At 33.1% G+C, this 24,314-nt stretch overlaps 4 protein-coding genes across 5 annotated transcripts; 2 read left to right on the top strand and 2 right to left on the bottom strand.

The window, feature by feature from the left end:
- Positions 1-1,127: 1,127 nt before the first annotated feature.
- Positions 1,128-4,058, top strand: LOC101222401 (endoglucanase 9). The gene is made up of 6 exons (XM_004141486.3): positions 1,128-1,412; positions 1,738-2,241; positions 2,554-2,703; positions 2,793-2,904; positions 3,104-3,267; positions 3,483-4,058. The coding sequence occupies exons 1-6, from the start codon at positions 1,194-1,196 to the stop codon at positions 3,807-3,809; spliced, it is 1,476 nt and encodes a 491-aa protein (XP_004141534.1). The 5' UTR covers positions 1,128-1,193; the 3' UTR covers positions 3,810-4,058.
- A 617-nt stretch (positions 4,059-4,675) lies between these two features.
- Positions 4,676-12,338, top strand: LOC101222164 (RNA-binding protein 7). 2 transcript variants are annotated; one of them, XM_031885591.1, is made up of 9 exons: positions 4,676-5,021; positions 5,276-5,319; positions 5,992-6,203; positions 6,682-6,817; positions 9,764-9,943; positions 10,189-10,232; positions 11,345-11,361; positions 11,471-11,556; positions 12,292-12,338. In XM_031885591.1, exons 2-8 carry the CDS (start codon positions 5,283-5,285, stop codon positions 11,475-11,477), a joined length of 633 nt encoding a protein of 210 aa, XP_031741451.1. In that variant the 5' UTR covers positions 4,676-5,021; positions 5,276-5,282; the 3' UTR covers positions 11,478-11,556; positions 12,292-12,338. The 2 variants fall into 2 exon arrangements, with proteins under 2 accessions (XP_031741451.1, XP_011656074.1); XM_011657772.2 differs by lacking the exons at positions 9,764-9,943; positions 10,189-10,232; positions 11,345-11,361; positions 11,471-11,556; positions 12,292-12,338 and adding an exon at positions 6,937-7,445.
- Positions 12,339-14,558: 2,220 nt separating this feature from the next.
- LOC105434389 (TMV resistance protein N) lies at positions 14,559-20,255 on the bottom strand. The gene is made up of 5 exons (XM_011657768.2): positions 19,693-20,255; positions 17,087-18,191; positions 16,652-16,933; positions 15,160-16,565; positions 14,559-14,923 (listed from the first exon to the last, which is right to left on the bottom strand). The coding sequence occupies exons 1-5, from the start codon at positions 20,199-20,201 to the stop codon at positions 14,779-14,781; spliced, it is 3,447 nt and encodes a 1,148-aa protein (XP_011656070.1). The 5' UTR covers positions 20,202-20,255; the 3' UTR covers positions 14,559-14,778.
- A 1,399-nt stretch (positions 20,256-21,654) lies between these two features.
- On the bottom strand, positions 21,655-23,971 carry LOC101205100 (probable L-type lectin-domain containing receptor kinase VI.1). Its single transcript, XM_004141578.3, has one exon. The coding sequence runs from the start codon at positions 23,907-23,909 to the stop codon at positions 21,924-21,926; it is 1,986 nt and encodes a 661-aa protein (XP_004141626.1). The 5' UTR covers positions 23,910-23,971; the 3' UTR covers positions 21,655-21,923.
- Positions 23,972-24,314: the final 343 nt, after the last annotated feature.

Below are 24,314 nucleotides of genomic sequence, written 5' to 3'. Positions count from 1 at the left end.
AAAGTGCTTTTTCTCTACATTAGTGCCCACCATTTGTTCAATCACCATCACCCAAACATTTTATAAACAAACAAAAAATATATATACATTTTATAAAAAATTATCATTATTATTGTAGAGAGTGTGAATAATAACTATAAATAATTATAGAAATAGACTCTCTCGTGATGTTATAATCGTATGTTATATTAATTATTGAACAAAAGTTGTATGAGCACTGGATGAATCTTCCATATAGGGGGCTCTATAAAAGTGTAATAAATTCTTAGCATGGGTGAGACATATTGAGTGTACATTAAAGAAATATTGAGTATACTCTAAAAGGTATAATAAATAATTCTTAAACAATGTTTAATTACATTAATAATACATCACCTTCATATTTAATTTTCACTCATTCCAATATTCTCCAATAATCTATTGTTAACCTTCTCCAATGCCAAAACTTTGATCAATCAACCATTCCCATACAAGGTAATTCCTATCCATTGCAAGTTTGCAACACCCTTTATATATATGTGAGTAGCAATTTAAAAAATAATTTATTAGCGATATATTTTTATCTCTATAGATTTTTACAGTCTATCGATAATGGATCAATATTTGCAATGAATAAAGTCTATTTGCAATAAACGACTTCGATCGCTATATTTGTAAGTTTAAAAAAATTGTTATTTATGCTAATATTTTGAATTTAATTGTTTTATTTACGATTGTTCCTCTACAAAGCGGAGTTAAATATGCATAGACGATTATGAAAGAAAATTATATATATCTTTCATTTAATATAACTTATAAGTTGTGTATGAGCTTTTTCAAATTGAGCATAATTAAAACGATAAAGCGATAGCATTTTAATTTTTAAAAACTCAAATAAAATTTAAATGAATACAATTATGTATAGACGATGAAAACAGGAAAGTTAAATAAATAGTTAGAAGCAAGAAAAAGAAAAAGGGAAAGTTTAAATTTAGAAAGAAGCATGCAATATAATATATAATATGTATAATGTATAAGTCTTATTGATTTGTCACACAAAAGCCTAAGATTGCGCCAATGAAATATCATCTAACTCAATATCCCCACTTCATTTCTTCTTCTTCTTCTTAAGTCTCTATATAAACCAATACTCTCTTGGTATCAATTTCAATCTAAATTACTATAACAATTAATATCTCTCTATTCTTCTTCTCATGGCTTCTGCCATCTCAAATTCTTCAACTCTCTTCTTACTTTTCTTCCTCTTGCTTTCATTTTCGTTTGCTGGTCGTGCTCTAGCTGGCCCCAATTACCGAGACGCCTTGGCCAAGTCGATATTGTTCTTTGAAGGACAACGCTCCGGTAGAATCCCGGCTAACCAACGGATCACTTGGAGGTCCAACTCCGGCCTCTATGATGGTGAACTTGATCATGTATGTGTTCATCGTCAACTTTAAAGAGTCCATTCCATAAGACTTTGTAGTACTCATTTCTTGCTTAATTGTTTTTTTCTCACACTTCGCAAAATAAAAACTAAAAATTACTTTTGAATTTCAAATGCAAAATCCAAAATATATTTTACATTAATTCAAAAAATTCAAGTCCCTGAGCTTTTGTGAAAGCAACACTTTAAAAGTACAAATTTTGAATTAGAATATTCAAATTTGACCAAGAAAATAACCAAAATGGAATAAGAATTAGCTTAAGATTCTCATGAAACTAAAAAAAGCAATAATGGAAATGTTTTGTAATTAATAGGTGGATTTAACCGGCGGCTACTACGACGCCGGCGACAATGTGAAATTCAATCTCCCGATGGCTTTCACAACCACAATGCTTTCATGGGGAGCACTCGAGTACGGGGCGCGTATGGGTAGCGAATTACCCAACACACGGGCCGCCATTCGTTGGGCCACCGATTACCTTCTCAAGTGCGCCACCGCCACTCCAGGCAAGCTCTACGTAGGCGTGGGAGAGCCTCACGCCGACCACAAGTGCTGGGAACGGCCTGAGGACATGGACACTGTTCGAACTGTATACTCTGTTTCTGCCGGGAACCCAGGATCGGATGTTGCCGGAGAGACCGCGGCCGCACTGGCCGCCGCGTCGTTGGTGTTCCGGCGGGTTGATAGGAAATATTCAAAGGTGTTACTAGCGACGGCGAAGAAGGTGATGGAGTTTGCGTTGGAGCATCGTGGATCGTATAGTGATTCGCTTTCCTCTGCTGTTTGTCCTTTCTATTGCTCTTATTCTGGATATAAGGTTAGTAATTAATTTCTTATTATGCTCCTAATTATTATTATTCTTTTTCTCTTTTATGAGCAAAAAGAAAATTATTTTAAAATAACACAATGATTGAGTTTTAAATATTTAAAATTACTTTTTGAAAGAAATATTATGATTTGTTGTGTGGGATACACAATATATGATAAAACTTGATATTTTGTAAATATTTTTGACAATTTTGTCTTTTTCAACGGTTTTTCTTAGTATTTTATTTAATGTTTAATATATAAAGATGAATGAGTTAAAAAGTTAGATGATAAAACGTGGGTTTCGAAATATGAAAAATAGGATGAATTGGTGTGGGGAGCAGCATGGCTTCTAAGAGCAACAAATAATGTTAAGTACTTCAATTTGTTGAAGTCGTTGGGAGGTGATGATGTGACTGACATCTTTAGTTGGGACAACAAATTTGCTGGTGCTCATGTTCTTTTGTCTAGGGTAAGTTTTTAATTTTTTTTATTCTCGATTATGTTCCTCGTTTAATATCAATATCTGATACTAACCATAACTTTCGATTATATATATAGCGGTCATTGTTAAACAATGATAAGAACTTCGATTCGTACAAACAAGAAGCTGAGGCATTCATGTGTCGAATTCTACCGAACTCGCCCTCCTCAAGTACCCAATACACTCAAGGTATGCTATACAAGTATCTTGAACACAGTGAACAACTTTAAGTGTTGTTTGATCAAGTGTTCATATATTTAACATATGAATGTTGTTGGTTTTGTAGAGTTAATTAAGAGCATGTTCGAGAGTGATTTCAAAATGATTGAAATCAATTTTGTTAGACGTTTTTTATTTTTTTAATTGATCGTTCTTTTTTCTTTTGTAGGGAGACTGATGTTCAAGTTGCCAGAAAGTAACCTCCAATATGTGACATCCATAACATTTTTGCTCACCACGTATTCCAAATACATGTCTGCAGCGAAACACACGTTCAATTGTGGCAACCTTGTTGTTACTCCAGCTTCCCTGAAAAACCTGGCTAAGATTCAGGTACTCGCCTAAACGCGTTTTTTGTTTTACTCTATGTTGTATGTATCTCTTTAGTAATTAAAAGAAAACTTTAAAATGTGCAACAAATAGATCTGTAAATGAACTTAAATTACAAAATGAAATTTGAATTTATATGTAATGAATTTAATTAATATTTTAAAATTAATTAATATTCAAGTTCTCATTTTTCTTTGTCTTGGGTTGTGAAATGGCAGGTGGATTATATATTAGGAGTGAACCCATTGAAAATGTCATACATGGTGGGATTTGGAAAGAACTACCCAAAGAGAATTCACCATAGAGGATCTTCGTTGCCTTCCAAGGCCACCCACCCTCAGGCTATTGCCTGCGACGGCGGCTTCCAACCCTTCTTCTATTCCTACAATCCCAACCCTAATATCTTAACCGGTGCTGTCGTCGGTGGCCCGAATCAAAGCGATGGCTTCCCCGACGATCGTACTGATTACAGCCACTCTGAACCTGCTACGTACATCAATGCTGCTCTTGTTGGGCCTCTTGCCTTCTTCTCAGGCAAACATTGATTCAAAAACACGAGTCGTAATTAGAGATCTATCACTTCTCAAAAGTTGAAAGCGTTAGATCTTTTACTATAGTAATGATGAATATATATGGCTATAGCTAGATTGATCCCCAAAGGGTGGATGGAAATTAGTCTTTTCCTCTATTTTTATCTTTAGCAGTTTGTCATTGTTTTGTCCTCTCACCCAAAAGGAATATATGTGACAAAAATGGCAAATCAAATTAAAATTTTACCTTTTTAGTTTTTTCTATACTCTTATTTCTTCATAGTTATTATTTTTGAAACTTTAGCTTATTTATTTCGAGGGATTTTTCAAATGTATCCGAATAAACTAAAATATATAAAAAAAATGTAACAAATTTTAGAATACATTAATGTCTATAGTTAATAAATTTTAAAATTTTACTTGAGTAATTTTGTCATTTTTTAATAATTTACCTTAAGTTTTTAAATACTTTATATATAAATATATAAACAATAGAATTCTATATATATAACAGAAAAATAGGAATTAAATTTTCTTTCTTTGAGAATATTTTAATTTTTATGTTTTGTCTTAAATTATATATATGCATAGATAAATCCTTTTCCACTAACAAAATATAATATACATAAGAAATGAGTTTCAACCCAATTTAGGAAAAGTATTATTTTAAGAATTTACAATTAAAAAGTTAAAAAATAAATTAGTTTCAATTTAATTATAGATCCAAAAAATTAAAATTTGATTATCACAAAAACACTTAAAAACTTTGTTTTCTTCTTTAAAAAGGCTATCCTCAATCACACCTACTCGTCTAAGTGCAATTAAATTATCACATCATAGAGGATAATGGATTTGGGAATGAAAGTAAAATATTGCACTATTTTTCAAAAGGATCATTTTATCCGAAACCAAAACATAGGGCCATTTTTCATGTTAAAAAAACTCCTCCACTTCTCTCCTCAACCTTCCGCCCGTCAACCTCCTTCCGATCTCCTGCCTCTCTCTTCTCCGGCCACCATTTCCAAGCACAGATCACGCTACTCCTCCGAAGAACAACCAACAACCAAGCTCCTTCTGATTTACCCGTTCCTGGCGCACCCTACGAAGTGACTCCTCTCCTGAAACCCACGAACGAGCGAAACACTCTAAATTCCTTTCGAACTTAGCCTGTGGTGTTCGGTTTTGTGAAATTGAACACAATTAAAGAACTTCTGGCTTCCTTTTTTGGTAAGTTTTAAGTGAGTAAACACTCTAAATTTCTTTCGAACTTCAATAGAGTGGTTTAGAATTATCCCCAACACTTCGAAAAATCTTGTTTGTAGAGACTGCGATTTACTGATTTGATGAACTTTTTTGAAATACTAATGGGGAATATAGTTGAAATGCAAACCACAATGGGAGAATCGAAATCGAAGCGATACTAAATAAAGGTTTATTGGGTTACTTTTTCTTATCTTTCCTTTTTGCTGCTGAACTTGCAGAGTAATCATGTCAGGAAGGTCAAATGGATGCACCATTTACATTGGTAAGTTTGTTATTATCTGTATCTAACTATCTTAATTCATGTTCTTTGTACTCTAATTTGTTTTTCTTTCATGAGGATTCTGTTTGCGGGTTAAGCTCCATGTTTTTACTTCTGTGAAGCTTCTAGTGAAAATTATGATCTTGAGTGGTTGGTTTTATAATAGTTGTGTTTATTTCTTTCTATTATGATTTGCTATTGGATGTATATGACACATGGCATTTGACATGTTTGTTGCTTCTCTCACACTATTGGATTTCTTCCTCTCCAACCTTTTCCTCTTTTGTAAATATGTTTGATTTCTCTTTATATCATTATTGATTTGGTGCCTTTGGTGAAGAGAGTTGATAGTTAACTTCTTTTTGTTTTTCATTGATCTCTTAGATTTTCTTCATTTTTGCTTTAATTGGTACAATCTAAAATTTTCACTTTCACCATCGTCTTTGATCTGCTTCTATGTGGGCTTTACCTATTTGAGTATTGCCGCCAGTTTGTCTGTAATATTTCTCTAACATAACTGGTTGTTCGGTGAACTTAATTTTTTGGGAAAATTTTCTTCCCCGTTTGTACTTGATACAATGTTATCTATTAAGTTTTAAGGATGCAGTCTACTTGAATTTTAGATGCCACATATTTATCTGAATTTGATTTTGTTACTTTCTTCACATTTTTTAGGTAATTTGGATGAAAAAGTAAGTGACAGGGTTCTTTACGACATTCTAATCCAAGCTGGACGGGTTGTGGACTTGCACATTCCTCGAGACAAGGAATCTGGCAAGCCTAAGGGTTTTGCTTTTGCAGAGTATGAAAGTGAGGAGATTGCCAACTATGCTGTTAAGCTTTTCTCTGGTCTCGTGAATCTTCATAAACGTACCTTGAAGTTTGCAGTATGTCATTTTTATTTCCTTCTCAACTAAATTTTTTCATTTTATCTCCATGTTTCTTGATGAACTTTGTATTCTATTCGAACGTGTACGTTTGCATGCATATATATTTGCTTTATGATCCAGTATCATGTTGTACACCATCTCCTCTAATTTGATCCATTTTGCTCAGTAACTCAGGTTTTGATCTATATAGTGTCTATTAAAATGTGAGGTGCATTTGAAATTTTTTACCTTTTGTTTTATCTTTAATTAAAAAACCAAGCCTACAAAAAGAGGAAGCTCCCCCTACAAAGAGAGATAGACTAAAATCTCAATCTATAGATGCTTTCCTTTTGATACATTATCGTTTACTGGCAGCTCATTCCAATTTTATAATCAGATAATTGTGTAATCTTCTTGTAGCATCTATGATTGTGAATTGTTTAGTGGGGTACTAAGTTATGGAAATGACACATTGTTTTTGACATTGTGCGAGCAGGTATCTGGGCAAGACAAGCCTTCACCTGGTAGCAATGCAATCACTTCATCATCGAGGTCGCATGAAATATCTCAGTATTCCAATCGCTTTTCCCCATCTTGCAGGTTTCCAACATATCCTGAGAACCATCTTGAAGGTGATTTTTCTTACTTTTCTTTATTTTTGTCTTTGTGTTAGTTTGCTAAAAAATTGTGTGTTTGTACTTTATTGGCCTTTTTCCACATAGCTCAACAAACTTTTATTTCTTTTATTCAGCTCTTCTTAACCCTGGTTTAGTTAACCAATTTAATGGGTATGGATCACATTTGGATAACTACAATAAAGAATACAGTCAGAGGTATTCTGGGACAAATTTGGATAGCTTTAACCAACCTAAATCACGCCGCCATGATTCGAGTTTTCCTGTAGATTATCCTCCTTACTAACTTTTGAACTAATGCAGCCAGTGCCGTCCATTGTGGTTAATCTTAATGATAATATAAGTGTTAGGAAAAGTTGGACCTCTTAGATGGTTGTAGATGGTTTGGAGGAAAATGATGCGATATTTGGCTATTTGCTACGGTGCCTGCTAGCTTATGTTATTGAATACGTTGTCATTTTGCCAGGATTATGTGTTCATATGATTTGGCTATGTTGTTGTAAACTTATAGTTGATACCCTAACTAAGTATTGTAACCTATTTGATTAAATATTCAGATTTTCTATAATTCATGTTTAATGTTATTATAAACGATATTTCCAAGGTGACTGAAAAAGTTTGTGTATGTTGAGTCTTTACTTTCTTCTGAAGTGTTTTACTTGAGCCAATATATAAATACCATTTAGCATTTTGGTTTTAGCAAAGTGAAAGCTAATATTACATGTAAAACCAGGCATTTTGGTTTGCCATTTCTGCGTTTGGGTATGCCTGTAGGCTGTACTGAAATTCTTGGAAGGTTAAGTCGTATGTTATTGTCCAACTTTGCATTTTTTAGACCTAGTTGATTTCATTACGTTTAGTTTACCTCTAATTTTTAATAATCTAAAAATTCAAGAATCTAAAATACCCTTTCTTATTTGGGCTCAAAGTTCATATTTGGAAATTGGAATTGTGAGTACAAGTGTAGTACAACAAGAGAGAATGAGAATGAGGATTTGAACCTCTAACCTCAAGGAAATGATACAACTCAATTACCATAGAGCTATATTTACTTTCCCATTAGTTTTACTATTCTTTCTATTGTAATATGAATTTGTTCGTTTTCTTTTATTCTGCCTTTGTATTGGTGTTGTGAGACCTGTTTTTGATGTTTGTTGTTGTGTATGATAAACGACCTATCTTCGATTGCTTTGTAAGATTTGGGATAAGTTGATATAGTCAGTTTTAGTAAGCAAGTAGTGTTTCTAACTGAAATGCTTTTGTATGAAGCACGAGTGGAGAACAGTACATCTATTAAGTGCTTTGTTCAAAAGGGTGTGTTGTAGTACAGAAATTAAATCAGAATGAAAAGAGTGGTATCGTACTGGATGGGATGAAGGCTCTCACTATCTCTGGCTGTATAGGTTAAAATACTACGGTACACAAGTTTACTTGTATGAAATACATATGTGATGTCATTGTTAATTATTATAGTTAATGAGATAATTATTAGTGTTTGGAGTGAGTTTGTGTTAAAAAATAAAATGAGAGGATGAGTGAAAATAGTAAATACGGTAACATATATGGTCTTAGTTTTATTTAATATATTTAATCGTAGGATATAAGTAGTTGCACACTTCACTTTTATATGTGGTGCTCTAAGTAAGGTGTAGGCTTTGAAACCAACTTCTATTAGCATAAGCATATGCGGTTTGTTCCTTGAAGAAGATCACTTTTGTGCCATCTTCCATGTAATTCTCTTAGGATTGTTTAACAATCCGACTTCAACGGTAGCAACAGGAGCCGTTTATTAAATAACGAAGAAAATCTCGAGCTCATATCGGTCATGAGTATGAGTTCAAGAAGCTTGGGCATAGAAGAAGATTTTATAAAGCTGTGTTTTCGTATGTTGGTAATGTTGTACGATGGTCGCTAAATATAGTTGGAATTAGTTAAATATTTGTTATTTTTCTTTTTCATTCAAGTTATGATGGAAACTTTGTTCCATTATTACTTAATTTTTCTAATTTATGTTTGTTTACTTGCAATAGTCTACATTTTATAGTTGACATCTAGAGCCTATATTTAGTAGGAAAGCTAAAATTAAAATTTAAAATCAACGTATCAAATGAAAAAAAAGTTTTATTTTATGTTTTTAAATATGTGTATGGTAGTAAATTTATAAATTGGATTCTAATTTCAACCATAAGTATAAAAGATGTGTTTGATATCAATTTATAAACACTAAATCATTACTTTATTTATGAATTGTTATAAAAATCTACAAAATCTTGCATTAATATATTATTTAAAATACATATTTTAATTTTAAAAAATTAACGAGTTTATAACACAATTAATATCAAAATCAGGATAATGAAAACATAAAAATATTATTTTTTTAGAGTTCACATCGTTTATTATTTCACATTATTGGAAGGTCCAATTAAAATAGTTCATATTTTCTTTCATAATTAATTATTTTACTACTACTCCAAATTTGTTATCATTTTGGTATGCATCTAAACACTTAAAATACAAAATATTATAATCTACTTATTTTAATAAAACAACTCCTAATTGTTTTTTTAAAATTTAAATATTTAATATATATATATATATATATATATATATATATATATATATATATATATATATATAAATAAATAAATAGTTAGTGAGAAAAAGAAGATGGTGTGAAATCCACCCATAATATATATAAATAATAAAAAGATGAAAAAAAAGGAAGGATATTTGGGTGAAAGTTTGATTGAAAAATAAAATTCTATAATTATTAATTATTAAAATTCAATTTTAAAAAGAAAAATAAAAAAGAAAATTTAAACGTCAAAGTTCTATTTCTATTTGGAATAGGTTTATTTATCCAAAACCAAAACGTAAAGGGTTAAATTTACGTATAAAAATAACTCTCTCTTTAACTTCTCTCCCTCCTACACCTTCCAGCCCTTTCAAACCTCTGGCGCCATCCGCCAATAAACCCACGCAATCGATTTCGAAGCACCGTTGTTTTCAAGCTTGGCGGTCTCAGCTTCCGGCGCCTACACACGCTTCAATCGTTTCTCATACGGACTACCCATATCCTCAAACGGATTACAATCAATTCACTTTTCGACTTTTTTTTGGGTAAGATTTAGTGAGTATGGACACTCTAAATTCCTTTCGGACTTATATAAACTGCATTCGAATTGTTCCCAGCATTTGAAAAATTTAGCGGTTGAAATACAAACCGCATTTGGAAAATCGAAATCGAAGCAATATAAATAGAGGTTTTGTTTGGTTACTTTCTTCGCCGTTTTACTTTTTCTCTTTTATCCTTACCTTTTTGCTTTTTCAAATTTCGGTTTAGGCTTTTGCATTTGAACTTGCAGTACAACCATGTCAGGAGGGTCTAATGCATGCACCGTTTACGTTGGTATGTTTGTTTTTATCTCTATCTCTATCTCTATCCATCTTTAATCATGTTTGGATCTTTCGTTTTCCGTTCATGAGGATTCTGGTTGCGTTTAATGCTTCATGTGTTAACTTTTTTTTAAGTTTTTCGTATGGAAATATGCTTTTTGGTGGATCGTTTTGTAATAGCTGTGTTGTGTTTATTTGTTTCTATTACGCCATATTTATTGATTCTCTGACAAAGCCATGCTTATATTTTTAATGGTGGGTTCATAATTGAATAGAAGGTGTAATGGGGGAGTTTAGGAGGGAGACATGGATAAACAAAGATCATATTTGATCGAGAGAGATCCTATCTATACCAACAAGGTGCAAAAGCAAATCGCATTTGTAGGAACTTCAAGTGTGCTTAGCTTGGAGCAAATCTATGTTGGATGACCTAAGAATTGATGACCTAAGAATTTTCTAAAAATTCATTTGAGTGAAGATAAAACATACCGTCTTTAGAAGCATTCATGACAAGCTAGGATGACATACCAAGGTTAGAAGGGAAACATTCATTACAAGCAAGGATGACATAACCGGGTTGGAGGGGATGCAACGGGATGTTGGGGCATTAGTTGCTAAATCCAAATTTTGACTGTTGGGTTGGGGCGTTACAAATATTATTTTGTTGGCTAAATCTGTTCCTTCCCAACATTTCCCTCGGAAATTAGTTTGATTTATGTTTATAGCATATTTGATTTGTTGCTTTTTGGTGAAAGAGGATTGGGGGTTGAACTTATTTCGTTTTTGTTTTTCTTAGATTTGTTAGATTATCTTCGTTTATTGCTTAACTGGTTTGATCTTAATTCTCATTTATTCAATCATCTTTGATCTGTGTGGGCTTTGCTCCATTTGAGTATTGTTGACAGTTTATTCTTTAATATGTCTTTAACATAACTATATATTTCTTAACTTCCCCAGTAGTCTTTAACATGACTATATATTTATTTACTTTGATACAAGGTTATGAATTGAAGTGTTTAGGATGCAGCCTATCATTTTGAGTTTAGGATGCAGCCTATCATTTTGAGTTTAGGATGCCGCATTTTCTTATGAGTTTGATTTCGTTACTTTCTTCACTTTCTGTAGGGAACTTGGATGAAAGGGTAAGTGATAGGGTTCTTTATGACATTCTAATCCAAGCTGGGCGGGTAGTGGACTTGCACATTCCTCGGGACAAGGATACTGGTAAACCCAAGGGTTTTGCTTTTGCAGTGTATGAAAGTGAGGAGATTGCCAACTATGCCGTTAAGCTTTTCTCTGGCCTTGTGTCTCTTCATAGCCGTATCTTGAAGTTCGCAGTATGTTTTCTTTCTCAATGCAAATTTGTCACGGTTTCCTTAGTTTCTTTTGTCCTGATTTTTCTTGATCAACTTTGTTTCCTAACTTCAAAATATTGTTTAATTTACTTTATGATCCAAAATTCGTGTCATATACCATCTTTTCTTGTTTGACGCATTTTGATCATTAATTCACTTTTAGATATATATCATTTGTCTTTTAACATGTGCATTTGCAATTCTAGTTTTCTTGACTTTATATAATAATAAATTTTGATGGACTTAACTTTAATATATTGCATGACTTTATTGAGCTTTTAGAAATTACATAATAATTATATGGCTTCGTTCTCGTTGTTAATTAAAAATCTAGTTTGCGTTTAGAAACAAACCATGTTTTCGTAATTAATTGACGGGAACAACCAAGATATACATGGATCATCATGATGAATCTACTCTAGTTTAGTTCATGTCACCAGAAGTTTAAATGACATGGTTGGAAAACCTTTGGCTTCCCAATTTTTAGGGATGAAACATGGGTGTTAGTACATTATTGACAAAAGAAAAAAGAAAATCTATGGTTTTCCAATTTAAATTATAGATTGTTTCTTTTCAAATATTTTTATTTACTGTGTGGTTTCGTAGTTCAATTTTATGACTCAGATGATTGTGCAATTTTCTAGTGTTACCTTTGACTATGTGGTAAGTTGTTAACTTATGGGAATGATGCAGTTTTTTTTTATTTTATGCAAGCAGGTATCTGGGCAAGACAAGTCTTCACCTACTAATAGTGCAATCACTTCATCATCAAATGTATCTCATAAATCAAGGTCTCATGGTTACTCTAATGAAATATCTCAGTATTCCAATCACCTGTCAACATCATGCAGAACTTACCCTGAAAACCATGTACAAGGTGATTTAACTTTTCTTTATATTTGTCTTTGCATTGTTAGTTTTCACTAAGAATTGTGTATTTTTACTTTCCTGGCCTTTCCCACATCAATTCAACAAAAAATTATTTCTTTTATTCTTCAGCGCTTCTTTACCATGGTTTAGTTAACCAATATAATGGGTATGGATCACATTTGGATAACTACAATAAAGAATACAGTCAGAGATACCATGCAACAACTTTGGATAGCTTTAAGCAACCTAAATCACGCTGCTATGTTACAAATTATCCAGTATACTATACTTATGATCTTTTGAAGTAAGGCAGGCGCAGCTGGTGCCTTCCATTTTGGTTAATCTTGAATGGTAATTTAAATCTTAGGAAAAGTTGTATCGCATAGTTGGATGCAAATGGGTTAATAGTCATTTTGTAGATGCACAAGTTCATATGATTTTGTATGTTGTGTCGTTATAATCTAATTAAAGTATTGTAGTGAAGAAGCTAGTTTCCTTTCTTTAATTCCTGTTTAATTTTATGGATTATAAATGATAGTTTTCACTGATTGAAAGGTACCATAACCGTTTTTTTTTGTATATAAAGCATTTAGTTATCAATTTCTTTGTCCAGTTTTCAGTTTTTTAGGCCATGTTTGAAAAGATGACCAAAGTTTGAGAGTCAAATGAGATTTGAAAACTATTTAAAAGAAATTTCTGAAAGTAGTTTCTCTTCAATCAAGCATAATTTTGAAAACAGAGAGAAAAATCTGTTATCAAGATCTACTTTTTGTTTGTCTTGTTCCTATGCCTTTATTTGTTGAAACTTCTAATTCTTATATCTTCAAGTGTGGCTTCATCTGAAATCAATGTATTGCATGCCATGCTTGAATTTTCAAGATGCAAACATTTGGTGATCAGTCTAGTGGAAGTTCTGCTATCAGAGGATCATTATATTATATTGGTTTCTATCAAAATCCAAGATTCTAAACCCCTTCTCTTTTATATACACTCTTCTTTATTCATAATAAGAATTTGTAATTTTATTTCTACCTTTTTATTGGTTGTGAAATCTGTATTTGATGTAATATATACACATCTGTTTCTGTGTATAATAAAATGATCTTCTTTGGCTACCTTGTAAGATTTGGTATGATATACATATGTACTAGGTATACAAAAATCAAATTTAGAAGTACATAATTAAAATGATTTCTTTTAATAACACAACTACATATCCAAGCGATTCCATCAATTAAAATTTGATTATTCATCTCAACAAGAGTTGTTGTTTTGTTCTTTTATTTTTGTTTCTTTCTCTTTGGTTTTAAGCAATTGCTATGATAAATTTGTTTGTACTTATTTTTATACGTACATTGACTAATTTGCATTCATATGCAATCATTGAAATGGTCTATGCAAGAGATGCACATATAAATTAGCCTTCATATTTCTCATCTTGTTTCAAACATTAGTCATTCATTTCTCTTGCGTTCTCACCTTAGTTAACAATCATGGAGGCTTCACCATCTAATCCTCCAAACATGATATACGAAGTTTTCATAAATTTCAGAGGGATAGACGTTCGGAGCACACTCCTCGGACATTTGTCCCAAACGTTGTGTAATTACGGATTGATAATGATCTTTGTGGATAGTGAGGAACTGAAAATTGGAAACCGTTTGGATGAGAGGCTGGAAAGATCAATTGAGGAATCAAGAACTGCTATTGTGATTTTATCACCAAACTATGCTATTGCAAAATGGCCCTTGAGAGAGTTGGCGAAGATTATAGAATCCATGGGCGATGGAAGGACAACTCGAGTTTTTCCTCTGTTCTTTCATCACCAAACTATGCAAAGCAAATTGAAGCTTATCGAAACTAAATTGAAAATTTGAGTTCAAGCCAAATATAGCTGAGAAAGGAAGCATTTCAATCTCAATGATGCGTCAAAAAGCTACTGTTGCACATGGATCATTTTAATGACTTGTAGAAAATATGTATAGATTATATAGAGTCAAGCACTATCATAGCTTTTCTGTAAATGGTCATAAATTTTGGCCTTAGAATATGCATGATAAGGATGCTAAGGAAGTATCAGGTAGGACTCCTTATTTTTGTTATGAAACCAACAATTAAGAAATGCAAAAAATGTATGCATTGACAAATAGATATATGTGGTTTACTAACTGCGATTTCTGCAATTTCTAATTGACAAATACATCCCGAATGCAATTTCTGAAATTTCTAATTGGGTCGCTCATGATTGTTGAAATTAACTAAGTTTCAGTACAGAACACCTGGTTGAATCACCAATATAAACAACTGAAAATTTTATAGTAATAAGCTACATCATTAATTCAACAATAAGTTCTTGTTTCTTAAGATAATGTGAGAAGCATACCGTTTCATGGCTTCCTTCTCTTCTTCCAAATTTATCAAACCAACTCCACACTTCTTCACTTCGACATTTGGGGTAATTGATTGTCTATAATTAGCTGCTTGTAACAGAAGAAGCAGAATTTGGGAGAAAAGATTTACTGACTGCAGTAAATTCTTTATTTCTGTATGTCTAGGATATTTACATCAACCAAGCTTGGTATTTATAGATTCTTGGCAGCAACTGATAACTGTCTAACAGATTAACTAACACAACTAATACAACAGAAAATAACAGATTAACTAATACAACTAATACAACAGAAAATAACAGTCTAACTACTTTTATTGTTAATAGCTTGAAGTAAGAATCTAAACTTAATCTCTTTATAGTTGCTAATCTTTCTTAGCAGAGTCCCAGTTCGTGGCAAAACAAACATCCATATATGGTCTAACTTCTTCATCCCTGAAACAAGAAATCCATCAACCAGAAGATCATCTCCATTCTTCAAATTCGTGTCGTTACGGTCTTTTCCAGTCACTGATGCGATAATGGTGAAGGACGAAACATTGCAAACGTCGCTTTTGTCACTCAGACCAATAACGACGCAGAGCGCAAATCGAATCATGTTGGTGTTTGGGGCATCTGGATCCCACTCCATGCATACCGAAGATCCCATTTTCCTTGTTGTAAACCAATCGGGAATCTCACTCCCCGGAATCATGATGTTGAATGTTCCTTTTCGAAAGAACATCTTCTGCATCGAAGAAATGATCAATCTATGGAAGTCTTTGTTGTTAGCCATCTGGTAGCAGTTCAAAAGGTTCACTTCTTTCATTATGTATAAATTATCAACTTTTGAAATATCTATAAAATCTTTCAATGAAATGCAATCCTTTGACGTCAAAAACAAGATCCTTGGAGGTAACTTTGGGAAATGTACAAGCTTTTTGCATTGGTTTATCCTCAATCTTTTCAAGTTATGAAGTCTTGATATGCTTGTTGGAAGATGAGAGAAATTATTGCCACTCAAGTCGAGCTCTACCAATGACACCATACACTCAATCCCTTGTGGGATTACTTCAAGGTTGCAATCCTTCAAGTTTAGTTTTGTAAGAGAGTACAAACCAGCTAATGATGGGATCCCAAAAATGCCAGTAGCTGGAGTGTTGCATAACCAAAGGAAGATTTCTTTGAAAATATTGTTACAGTCGTCGTTTCTTCTTCTTCGTGTGGTTTCTCTCACGTTGACCTCCCCCAATTCGACATTGTCCCCCTTTCCTTTTCTACTTCCAAGCTTCGAACATCCAGAAACATCTAAGCTTTGGAGAGATGTCATCTCAATCGCGTTCGAAATGTCGATTAACATTTTGCAGTTGGCTAAACTCAATATTGTTAGATGACTCAAGCTTGCAATTGATGAAGGTAGGTTTGATATGGAGGTACCATCCAAATGGAGTTGGAGTAATCTATTAGTGTTACCTGAAAATTCAGGGACTTTTTTTACTTTTGAACAACCAGAGAGAATCAAGACTTCAAGAACCTTGATGTTAATGTGAGAAGGAAGATTGGTGAGATTGATGCAATCTTTCAAACTCAAGAATATGAGTTTTTCTGCAGTGAAAATTGATGGATGAATGTTGACTAAACTTGTGCAATCTTCAAGCTCTAATCTTTTGAGATTTGGAATGTTTGCAAAGTTTGGAGTTTTGGACAACTTTTGAGAACTATTGAGTTTGATATACTTCAGCTCCACCAAATTCTGTTATAAGTAAAGATTGTTTGAAACTAAAAGATATCATAATAACTTCTTCCAAAACTTTAGATATATGGGTATGAGATTGCTACCTTTTCTTGTTGCCAAAATTGTTTGAGATTGCTATGGCACATGTGAAGCTCAATAAGCTTACATTCTTCAGAGCTATCGATTGGCAGAAACTCCAACGGATATCCTTTCCACTTCAAATACCTTAACTCACTTGGAATGCTATATTCCAACTTGTTTTTCAGTCTCACATTGCGAAAATTAAGCAGCCTAAGTTGGTGCATTCTTGAAAACAAAATTGGAAATTCCACCATATTCTTTGAACTTGATTTGAAAAATATGCTTTGGATCAATGCCTCTGTCACCTGAAACCATTAGTTTTTTTTAAAAAATAAACTAACATAAAATCAAATGGTTACCATCTAAACATTTAAAGATACTATTCTTTTGCAGTTTTTTTAAGAATTATGTAGAAAGTCATTCCAACCAAATAGGGTCACCATTAATATATATCTTACCACACTTTTTATATCTTTGTGGCACATTAATCGATCTCGAACATGCTTATCCCGAACAATCTTTCGACCCATTTCTTGCAATAAATTATGCATATGTAACTTATTGTCATAAGAAAGAGTTAAGAGAGACTTTTGAATAAGAAGTTCAATCCTTGTTTTGGCATAGAAACCACATCCATTTAATATCTCTTCTACAACTTCTCTTCTCTTCCCATTGAAGAAGCAAGCAACGTCAAGAAATATCTCTCTCTCCCTTTCATCCAACCCATCATAACTCACTTTAAGACACTTGAAAATTTTTTCATGAATATTCCCACCTCCTCCAACCTCTTCTATCACCTCATTCCACACACTCAAATTTTTGTTTCTTAGAGACGACCCTAACAATTTGAGTGCAAGAGGGTGGCCTCCCACAACCTTTACAATCTTCTTGGAGTGTTCCAAGTAACCTTCTTTTGGACATGTTTTCATAAAAGCACTCAAACTAAGAAGTTGAAGAGCTTCCTCATATTTAAGTTCATCCATTTCAAAAATTCTTTTCACCCCAAATTCATTCGAAAGAAAATCCGCATTCCGTGTTGTGATGATGACTCTACTTCCATTGCCAAAAGAGTTGTTGTCTGGAATCAATCCTTTGATTTGATCCGAAGAATCCACGTCGTCAAGGACGAGAAGTGTCTTTTTTCGAAAAATGGCTTTATTGATCATAGCGGTACCTTCTTCAACATCCATTATGTGATTGTTTTTAAGCGAAAACATGCTTGAAAGGAGTTTGGTTTGTAAACATGAAAGGTTCCCAAGGGTTCTGATATAATTCTCTCGAACGTTGGAGAGGAAGCAATGAGCTTCAAATTCGTCACGAATTCGCTCATAACAGACCCTAGCTATTGTGGTCTTACCAATGCCACCCATTCCATGTATTCCCACAAAGATCACATCATCATCAGCATCATCATCATCTGAGTTTGGAATCAAAAGTGAAGAAAGTTTGTTTATTTTAGAATTAATTCCAACTAGTTGGTCTTCCTTAATGACTGTCAAATTGGGTTTCAATCTTTTCCATATTTTTGTGGTGATTTCTTCAATGATATTTGATTCATGTGACCTAATGGCAAGAAAACAATTAATGAAGATACATAAATCTTTCACAAATATCATTTCAAATTTGCCATTTATAATCGAGGTATAAAATACAATAAAAATTACAACACATGTAAATATAAGTGATTACATATACACTTGGATAGTTTATTCACACATTCATTTGATAACAACTATATACAAAAACTATATAGTGACATGACCTATTGATTTATGTTCAACATATATAACATTATCACATAAATAAAACACATGTTGACTTTATTATTATCACAAATGCTAATTATTTATTAATAAATAATGGTTTCTTAAAATATTATATTTACAATTACAATACAACTTTCAATTTTTTTTTTCCACTTCAATCACAATCAAGAAAATTTGATAGTTATAATTAATTAATTCAATATGTAAGGCAGTTTACTTTTATATGATTGGTTTGCTGACTGAGTCTAACATATATATATATATATATATTGCTTTTTGGGTACCAAGAAAAGTCTTACATAGTTATTGCTTTTAAAATATTTATCAACTTTTGTCCCTAAATATTTAAAATGATTCTGATGTATATGGATGTGCAATTGTGACCTGAGAAGAAATTACGCGTTTAATTGTGAATCTCTCATTTAGACGCAAACAAATAATTTTAACGCATACTAAATAAAAAACAAAAGTAGAATGTGTGATACGTTCCTATTGGGTGCTAGTTGGATTGCACAAAAGACGGATGCAATCCATCTCGAAGTTTTTGACTTTCTGCTTGGTGTGATCATCGAAACATATAATAATATGCATACAAGTGGGCATCCTACACTCGCCTTTCCTTCAATCCTTGCTCCTGCTTATCCTTGGATCTTAGGTTTAGGTTTTTGGACTCTTCCAATCGTTTTTGCTCATGTTTTTTTTTTGCCTCACTAGCTCTCGTTCCTTTTTTTCCGTTTTCTCGCCCCTTGAAATCTCTTGCTTTTTATTATTATCGAAAGCAATGATTTGTAGTGGCGAGTGTTAAGTGTAAGAATCGAGAACGGTGACGCGTGTAGTAGCAAGAGTTGAGAGTTGAGAGCCGAACAAGAATACACAATCATTCATCTCAATAATTGTATACAAATACATAGATACAAGCTAAGATAAAGGTTTGTCAAAACATTTCAAGCTTTAGAAAAAAAAAAAAAAGTAAAACTTGGATTCTATTCTAGGTCTCAAAATTGGGGCAATATATACATTATTTCAATTTAAATAACAAATAATTAAACTATATGGAAGAGATCAAAAGGGAAAATTTTATATATTTGATTAAAACTAAAATGCATATATTAATTGTGAAAGAGATCTAGAAGACAAAAGAAAATTAGAAGAAAAAGAAAAAAAAAATGGAGCAAATTTTTTGCCTAAATTTCTCTTCCAAATTTCAATCCAAGTGGCTACATAAAATATATTAGGATATCACCATCTATATTTACAATATACTAAGAATTTAAATGATAAATAGTTAAGTTAATTACCAAGATTGAGAAAGCCAAGCTTTGGTGTTAGCAAGCTCGGTGAGAAACGTCCTCCAACTTTGAACCTTCCCATCACCTCTTCCAAATCTCTTTTCATGTTTAACAAAAGCTTCTTCAAACGTTCCACTTTGGTTTTTCACATGAGAGGGATCCACTTTATAAAAAATTGGTAAAACTTCTTTTTTACATTCAAACATCCTAGCCAATTCCTCGAGGCACCATCTTGAAGATGCATAATCTTCCGAAACCACAACAATGGCAAATCTCGAGGCATCAATGGAAGCCAGCAGATTTGAAGGAATGTGTTCACCTTCTTCGATCTCATTTTCATCTCTAAATGTTGAAATTCCCTTTCGTGTTAAGGCTTTGTAGAGATGATCCGTGAAGCCACCACGTGTATCTTCGCCTCGAAAGCTCAAGAACACATCAAATTTCCATTTACCAATTGAAGGAGAAGAAGAAGGAGAAGAAGAAGAAGCAGCAGAAGAAGAAGGAGAAGAAGGGACCATTGAGAGAAATTTGGAGGGTTTGATATTTTTTGATGTGATCTACACAGCCTTCAATGCATTTGATATATTGCATTCAAACGTGTGGTTGAGTGAGATTCTTTCTTCAAAAGTGATGTCACTTTCAGAAAAAATGTGTACAAATTTCATTTTAACCTTTATAAATATTACACTCAAATGATTATTTTGTTTACTTTAGTATTAGAGAAAGAAATGTACAAATTTCCATAAAGTTTGACGAAAATGTACAAATTAACATTTGAATGAACTTATAAGTGCCTTTTTTTTTTCTTTCCTCATCCTTCACTTGTGTCCCTTTGTGGTTGCAAGTTAAACATCATTGTTATTTTTTACCTTTGGCAATCATTTCAAAAAAAGAAATTATAAAAAAGAGTAATGCAATAGTTGGCCATTTTTGTTAGATATATATTAAAAGGTAATTAGAACGAGTAGCAATTTTAAGAATATAATAATCAACTATGTACCAATGGTTTTTAAATATTATAGATACATCAAAGTCCATCAACGTAGACTTTTTCTACTGTTGATAGTCTCTTACTCTCTTGTGGTCTATTTGTGTGATGAACTTATATATCATTGATAAACTTTGATATATATATAGTAAAATAGAAGCATTTTTAAAAATAGCAAAATGAATTAAAAAATTTACAACCTATAGCAAAAATTTTGAATTCTATAATAATAGAAACTGATAGACTTCTATCACTGTTTATCAATGTCACTGATAGAAGGAGATTAGTGTTTATCAAATGTTTGTTATTGATAGAATTTGAATTTTTTTATAACTTGTAAATGTTTTGTCAAATTTTCTATTTTTGACAATTCCTCTTAAATCTAATTGTTATATTTGCAATTGTTTCTAGTGGAGAGAGCCACATTTTGTTTTCCTTCATTTAATATTGATTTCCATTTATTGGATCTTTCTCATATTTCAAGCTTACAAGTGATGACAGTGTTAGATATTATATTAAATTTATCACTTCATCTACTTAGTTTAAGTTTTTGGGTCAATTAGTGATTTAAGAGACTCTAATTCGTGAGGAAAAGAGTGAAATGAAGTGCGTTAATGAAAGACGACACTATCATTGAAGCAAACATTGAAAACGGAAGGAGAACTGTGACCGTGGTTGGTGAAGCTCCGTGATATATGTGTGGGCGCATGCGCACGTGCGTAAACGAATCCAAACTAGCCAATTTCTTAAAACGGTAGAATCGTAGCATATCCCAAACTTAAAAAGCTCATATAAACTAATGCAAACCTTGTAGGTTACATTTGATTGCTAGGGTCTTCTAGGTGTTGTCAAGTTGAATGAATAGTACCCCTAATGTCAGATAGCTTTGGGAGCCATATATTTGACATTTTAAAGCTGTGGGTCATACAAAATTGAATACTCATATAGTACTTATTAATTAACATACTTTATACAGTACTTTGTTAAACTATTAATTAGATCCAAACATGAAATTTTAGAAATTAAACTTGAGTTTGATTGCATTACATTTCAACAATATAATACTGATGCAATGCCCTTCAAAACTATCTTCAAATTAAATCTGTCCTACTTCAATGTTATTTAATCTTCATGTATACATATATTTCTTTTCTTCCTAGAAAGATACTAAAAATTTCAATAAAAAAGAAAAAAATGAAAGAGAGTAATGGTGGAAGATACAAAAAAGATTACAACAAGAAACAAAAGCTTACTATCTTCCTTCGTTTATGGAGGCAGAGGAGATCGGACCAACAGACATGGATGAAGAACGATCAGTCATTGTCAATCTTGAACTGGATTCAAAGATACTTTGAGAATTAGTCCATGCATCGGATGCTGGAAGTGGGTCTTCTCTATTAAGGAACCTCATAACTTGTCTCATTGAGGGTCGAGCTTCTTGTTTCCAATGAGTACAAAGAAGACCAAGTTGTAATACCATCTCCATCTCTTCTACCTTATAAATGGAATCCAATTTTGGATCAGCCACATGAAGAATGTCCCCTGTTTCATACCATTCCATCACCCAATCCATCAATATGAATTGGTTTGATCCTAGAGGCTTTCTTCCACACGCCACTTCCAGAAGCAAAACTCCATATGCAAACACATCTGCGCTCTTTGACGCCTTCCCCGTGCGAAACAACTCTGGGGGTATGTAGCCTATTGTCCCCACGACTCGAGTTGTGTGTGACATTTCGTTGTGGTCGTATTGTCTTGACAATCCGAAATCACTCAATCGTGCATTCATGTCGGCGTCAATTAGAACATTGCTCGGCTTTACATCTCGGTGGATCACTACTTGCTCCCAATCTTCATGAAGATATAGTAATCCTGCAGCAATGCCTTTGAGGATGTTGAATCTTTGTTCCCACTTCAATATCACGCTCTGTTTTGAAGTGTGGAGAAGAGAATGAAGACTTCCATTTGGAATATAATCGTAAACTATTAGAAGATCGTTCTGTTTCTTGCACCATCCTTGAAGATTAACCAAGTTCTTGTGTCTTAATCGTCCTAAGCTTTCGATTTCCGCAGCAAATTCCTTCATTCCTTGGCTTGAGTCCCGTTTGACTCTCTTCACAGCAATCTCAGCACCTGTTGAACTTAACTTGCCTTTATATACTGACCCGAATCCCCCAATTCCAATTTGGGCGCTGTCATTAAATCCATTTGTTGCTGTGTAAATATCCTTGAAGTTGAATCTATGAGGGCAATCCTTTTCCCAATCCTCCAAGCTCTCTGCTTTCTTCATTCTTATAAACAAGAAGGTTAAGATAACAATTGCCATAAGGACTATAATAGATGACACTGCTAAAACAGATTTCAACTGGGAATTGTTATTGGAGGAAGAAGAAATATTTTGCTCATTTGGTCTGTTGGGAAGTTGAGAGTACTTCAGTTGCCGTGCCGTTGCATCCACTGCAAAGCTCCATCCCAAAATGTAATGAGCGCTTGTTTCGATACCGGTCGATGCAGCGAACCCCACGAACATTTGATTCTTCATAACAGAAGTTAGATCAATATGACATAAAATGAGTGGCTTCTCTGGCTTTAGCTCCAAAAGACCAATAGTGACGCTCAAATTTTTACTACGACCATCATAATCAATCCAAGCAACGATTGGATCACCAGAATCAATTTGGATTTCTTTCCAAACCGTATCATCAACATAATAGCTAGAAGCAGCCAATTGAGATTTAACTGAGGAAATGCCATTGATGTTAATCCCAATATGGTTGCCTCTAGAATTCGTTACTCCACCATGCCCCTTAACAGTGTCGAATTCTACAGCGAATATATGGTTGGATGGATTTCCATCGTTGAGAGGGTTGAATAATCCAAGGTAATGTCCACTTTCAGCTTCATCAAACCTGGTTGATGGAGCCAAGGTGAAGGCCAAGCCGTGGCCGCCGTGACCGGGGATTGAAGGATCAATAGCAAACACAAAAGTTGTGCTGAAAGATGAAGTATTTGAAGGAGAGCGTGGATCAAACAACATAACTGGATCAGGATAAAACGCATGGCCAACTACATTTTGTGAATTGCTGGTGAGGCATAACGCCCCAGATGGCTTAACAATAGCCGCCCCATCAAGATTCAATCCTTTTCCTTCATGAAATCCATTGTATAAAAATTTAGAGTCTGCAAAAAAGTAAGGAGGCACAGTGAAGAACAGTATAAGAAAAGTTAAGGGAGCCATGTTTTCACTTTGGAAGAAATGAAAGCTGAATTGAACAACAGGGTTTTTCTTTACAATGTGTGTAATTGACTTGGAGGCTTAAACCAAAATGACCATAGTGACTTTGAAATTGAAAAGTCGAACGTCAGAAAATTTCACGGAAATGAGCAAATGGGAGAGCCGTGTCCGGCAATGAAATGGTTTGATGGGGAAATTTTGAAATATCAAACCCTTTGAACAAATGAAATAATCCTCTCAAAGTTTCATTCGAAAACATTTTTAGTTTTGCATGAAAATTTTTATTTTAAAAACATTTCTTAACTATTGAAAAGTTTTTTTTAAAAAAATCGACAAAGATACTACTAGGTGAACACCCCATAGCAGTCTCATCATTTTCGTTTCATTAATATAGAAATATGGAGAAAA

Source organism: Cucumis sativus, chromosome 5 (genome assembly GCF_000004075.3).
Source record: "Cucumis sativus cultivar 9930 chromosome 5, Cucumber_9930_V3, whole genome shotgun sequence".
Classification (NCBI taxonomy): Eukaryota; Viridiplantae; Streptophyta; class Magnoliopsida; order Cucurbitales; family Cucurbitaceae; genus Cucumis; species Cucumis sativus.
Note: the sequence above shows the minus strand (reverse complement) of the source record. Positions and strands in the feature narration are given on the sequence as shown.

Bases quoted from the DNA above. Each gene is read 5' to 3' on its own strand.
- LOC101222401 (XM_004141486.3), top strand. From the start codon at position 1,194: ATGGCTTCTGCCATCTCAAATTCTTCAACTCTCTTCTTACTTTTCTTC. The intron at 1,413-1,737 runs GTATGTGTTCAT...TGTAATTAATAG, and splicing joins ATGATGGTGAACTTGATCAT to GTGGATTTAACCGGCGGCTA. The intron at 3,268-3,482 runs GTACTCGCCTAA...GTGAAATGGCAG, and splicing joins AAAACCTGGCTAAGATTCAG to GTGGATTATATATTAGGAGT.
- LOC101222164 (XM_031885591.1), top strand. From the start codon at position 5,283: ATGTCAGGAAGGTCAAATGGATGCACCATTTACATTG. The intron at 6,818-9,763 runs GTGATTTTTCTT...TACACCTTCCAG, and splicing joins TCCTGAGAACCATCTTGAAG to CCCTTTCAAACCTCTGGCGC. The intron at 9,944-10,188 runs GTAAGATTTAGT...TTGAACTTGCAG, and splicing joins ACTTTTCGACTTTTTTTTGG to TACAACCATGTCAGGAGGGT.
- LOC105434389 (XM_011657768.2), bottom strand. From the start codon at position 20,201: ATGGTCCCTTCTTCTCCTTCTTCTTCTGCTGCTTCTTCTTCTTCTCCT. The intron at 16,934-17,086 runs GTAAGATATATA...TAATGGTTTCAG, and splicing joins ACAAAGATATAAAAAGTGTG to GTGACAGAGGCATTGATCCA. The intron at 16,566-16,651 runs GTAGCAATCTCA...TACTTATAACAG, and splicing joins AATTTTGGCAACAAGAAAAG to AATTTGGTGGAGCTGAAGTA.
- LOC101205100 (XM_004141578.3), bottom strand. From the start codon at position 23,909: ATGGCTCCCTTAACTTTTCTTATACTGTTCTTCACTGTGCCTCCTTAC.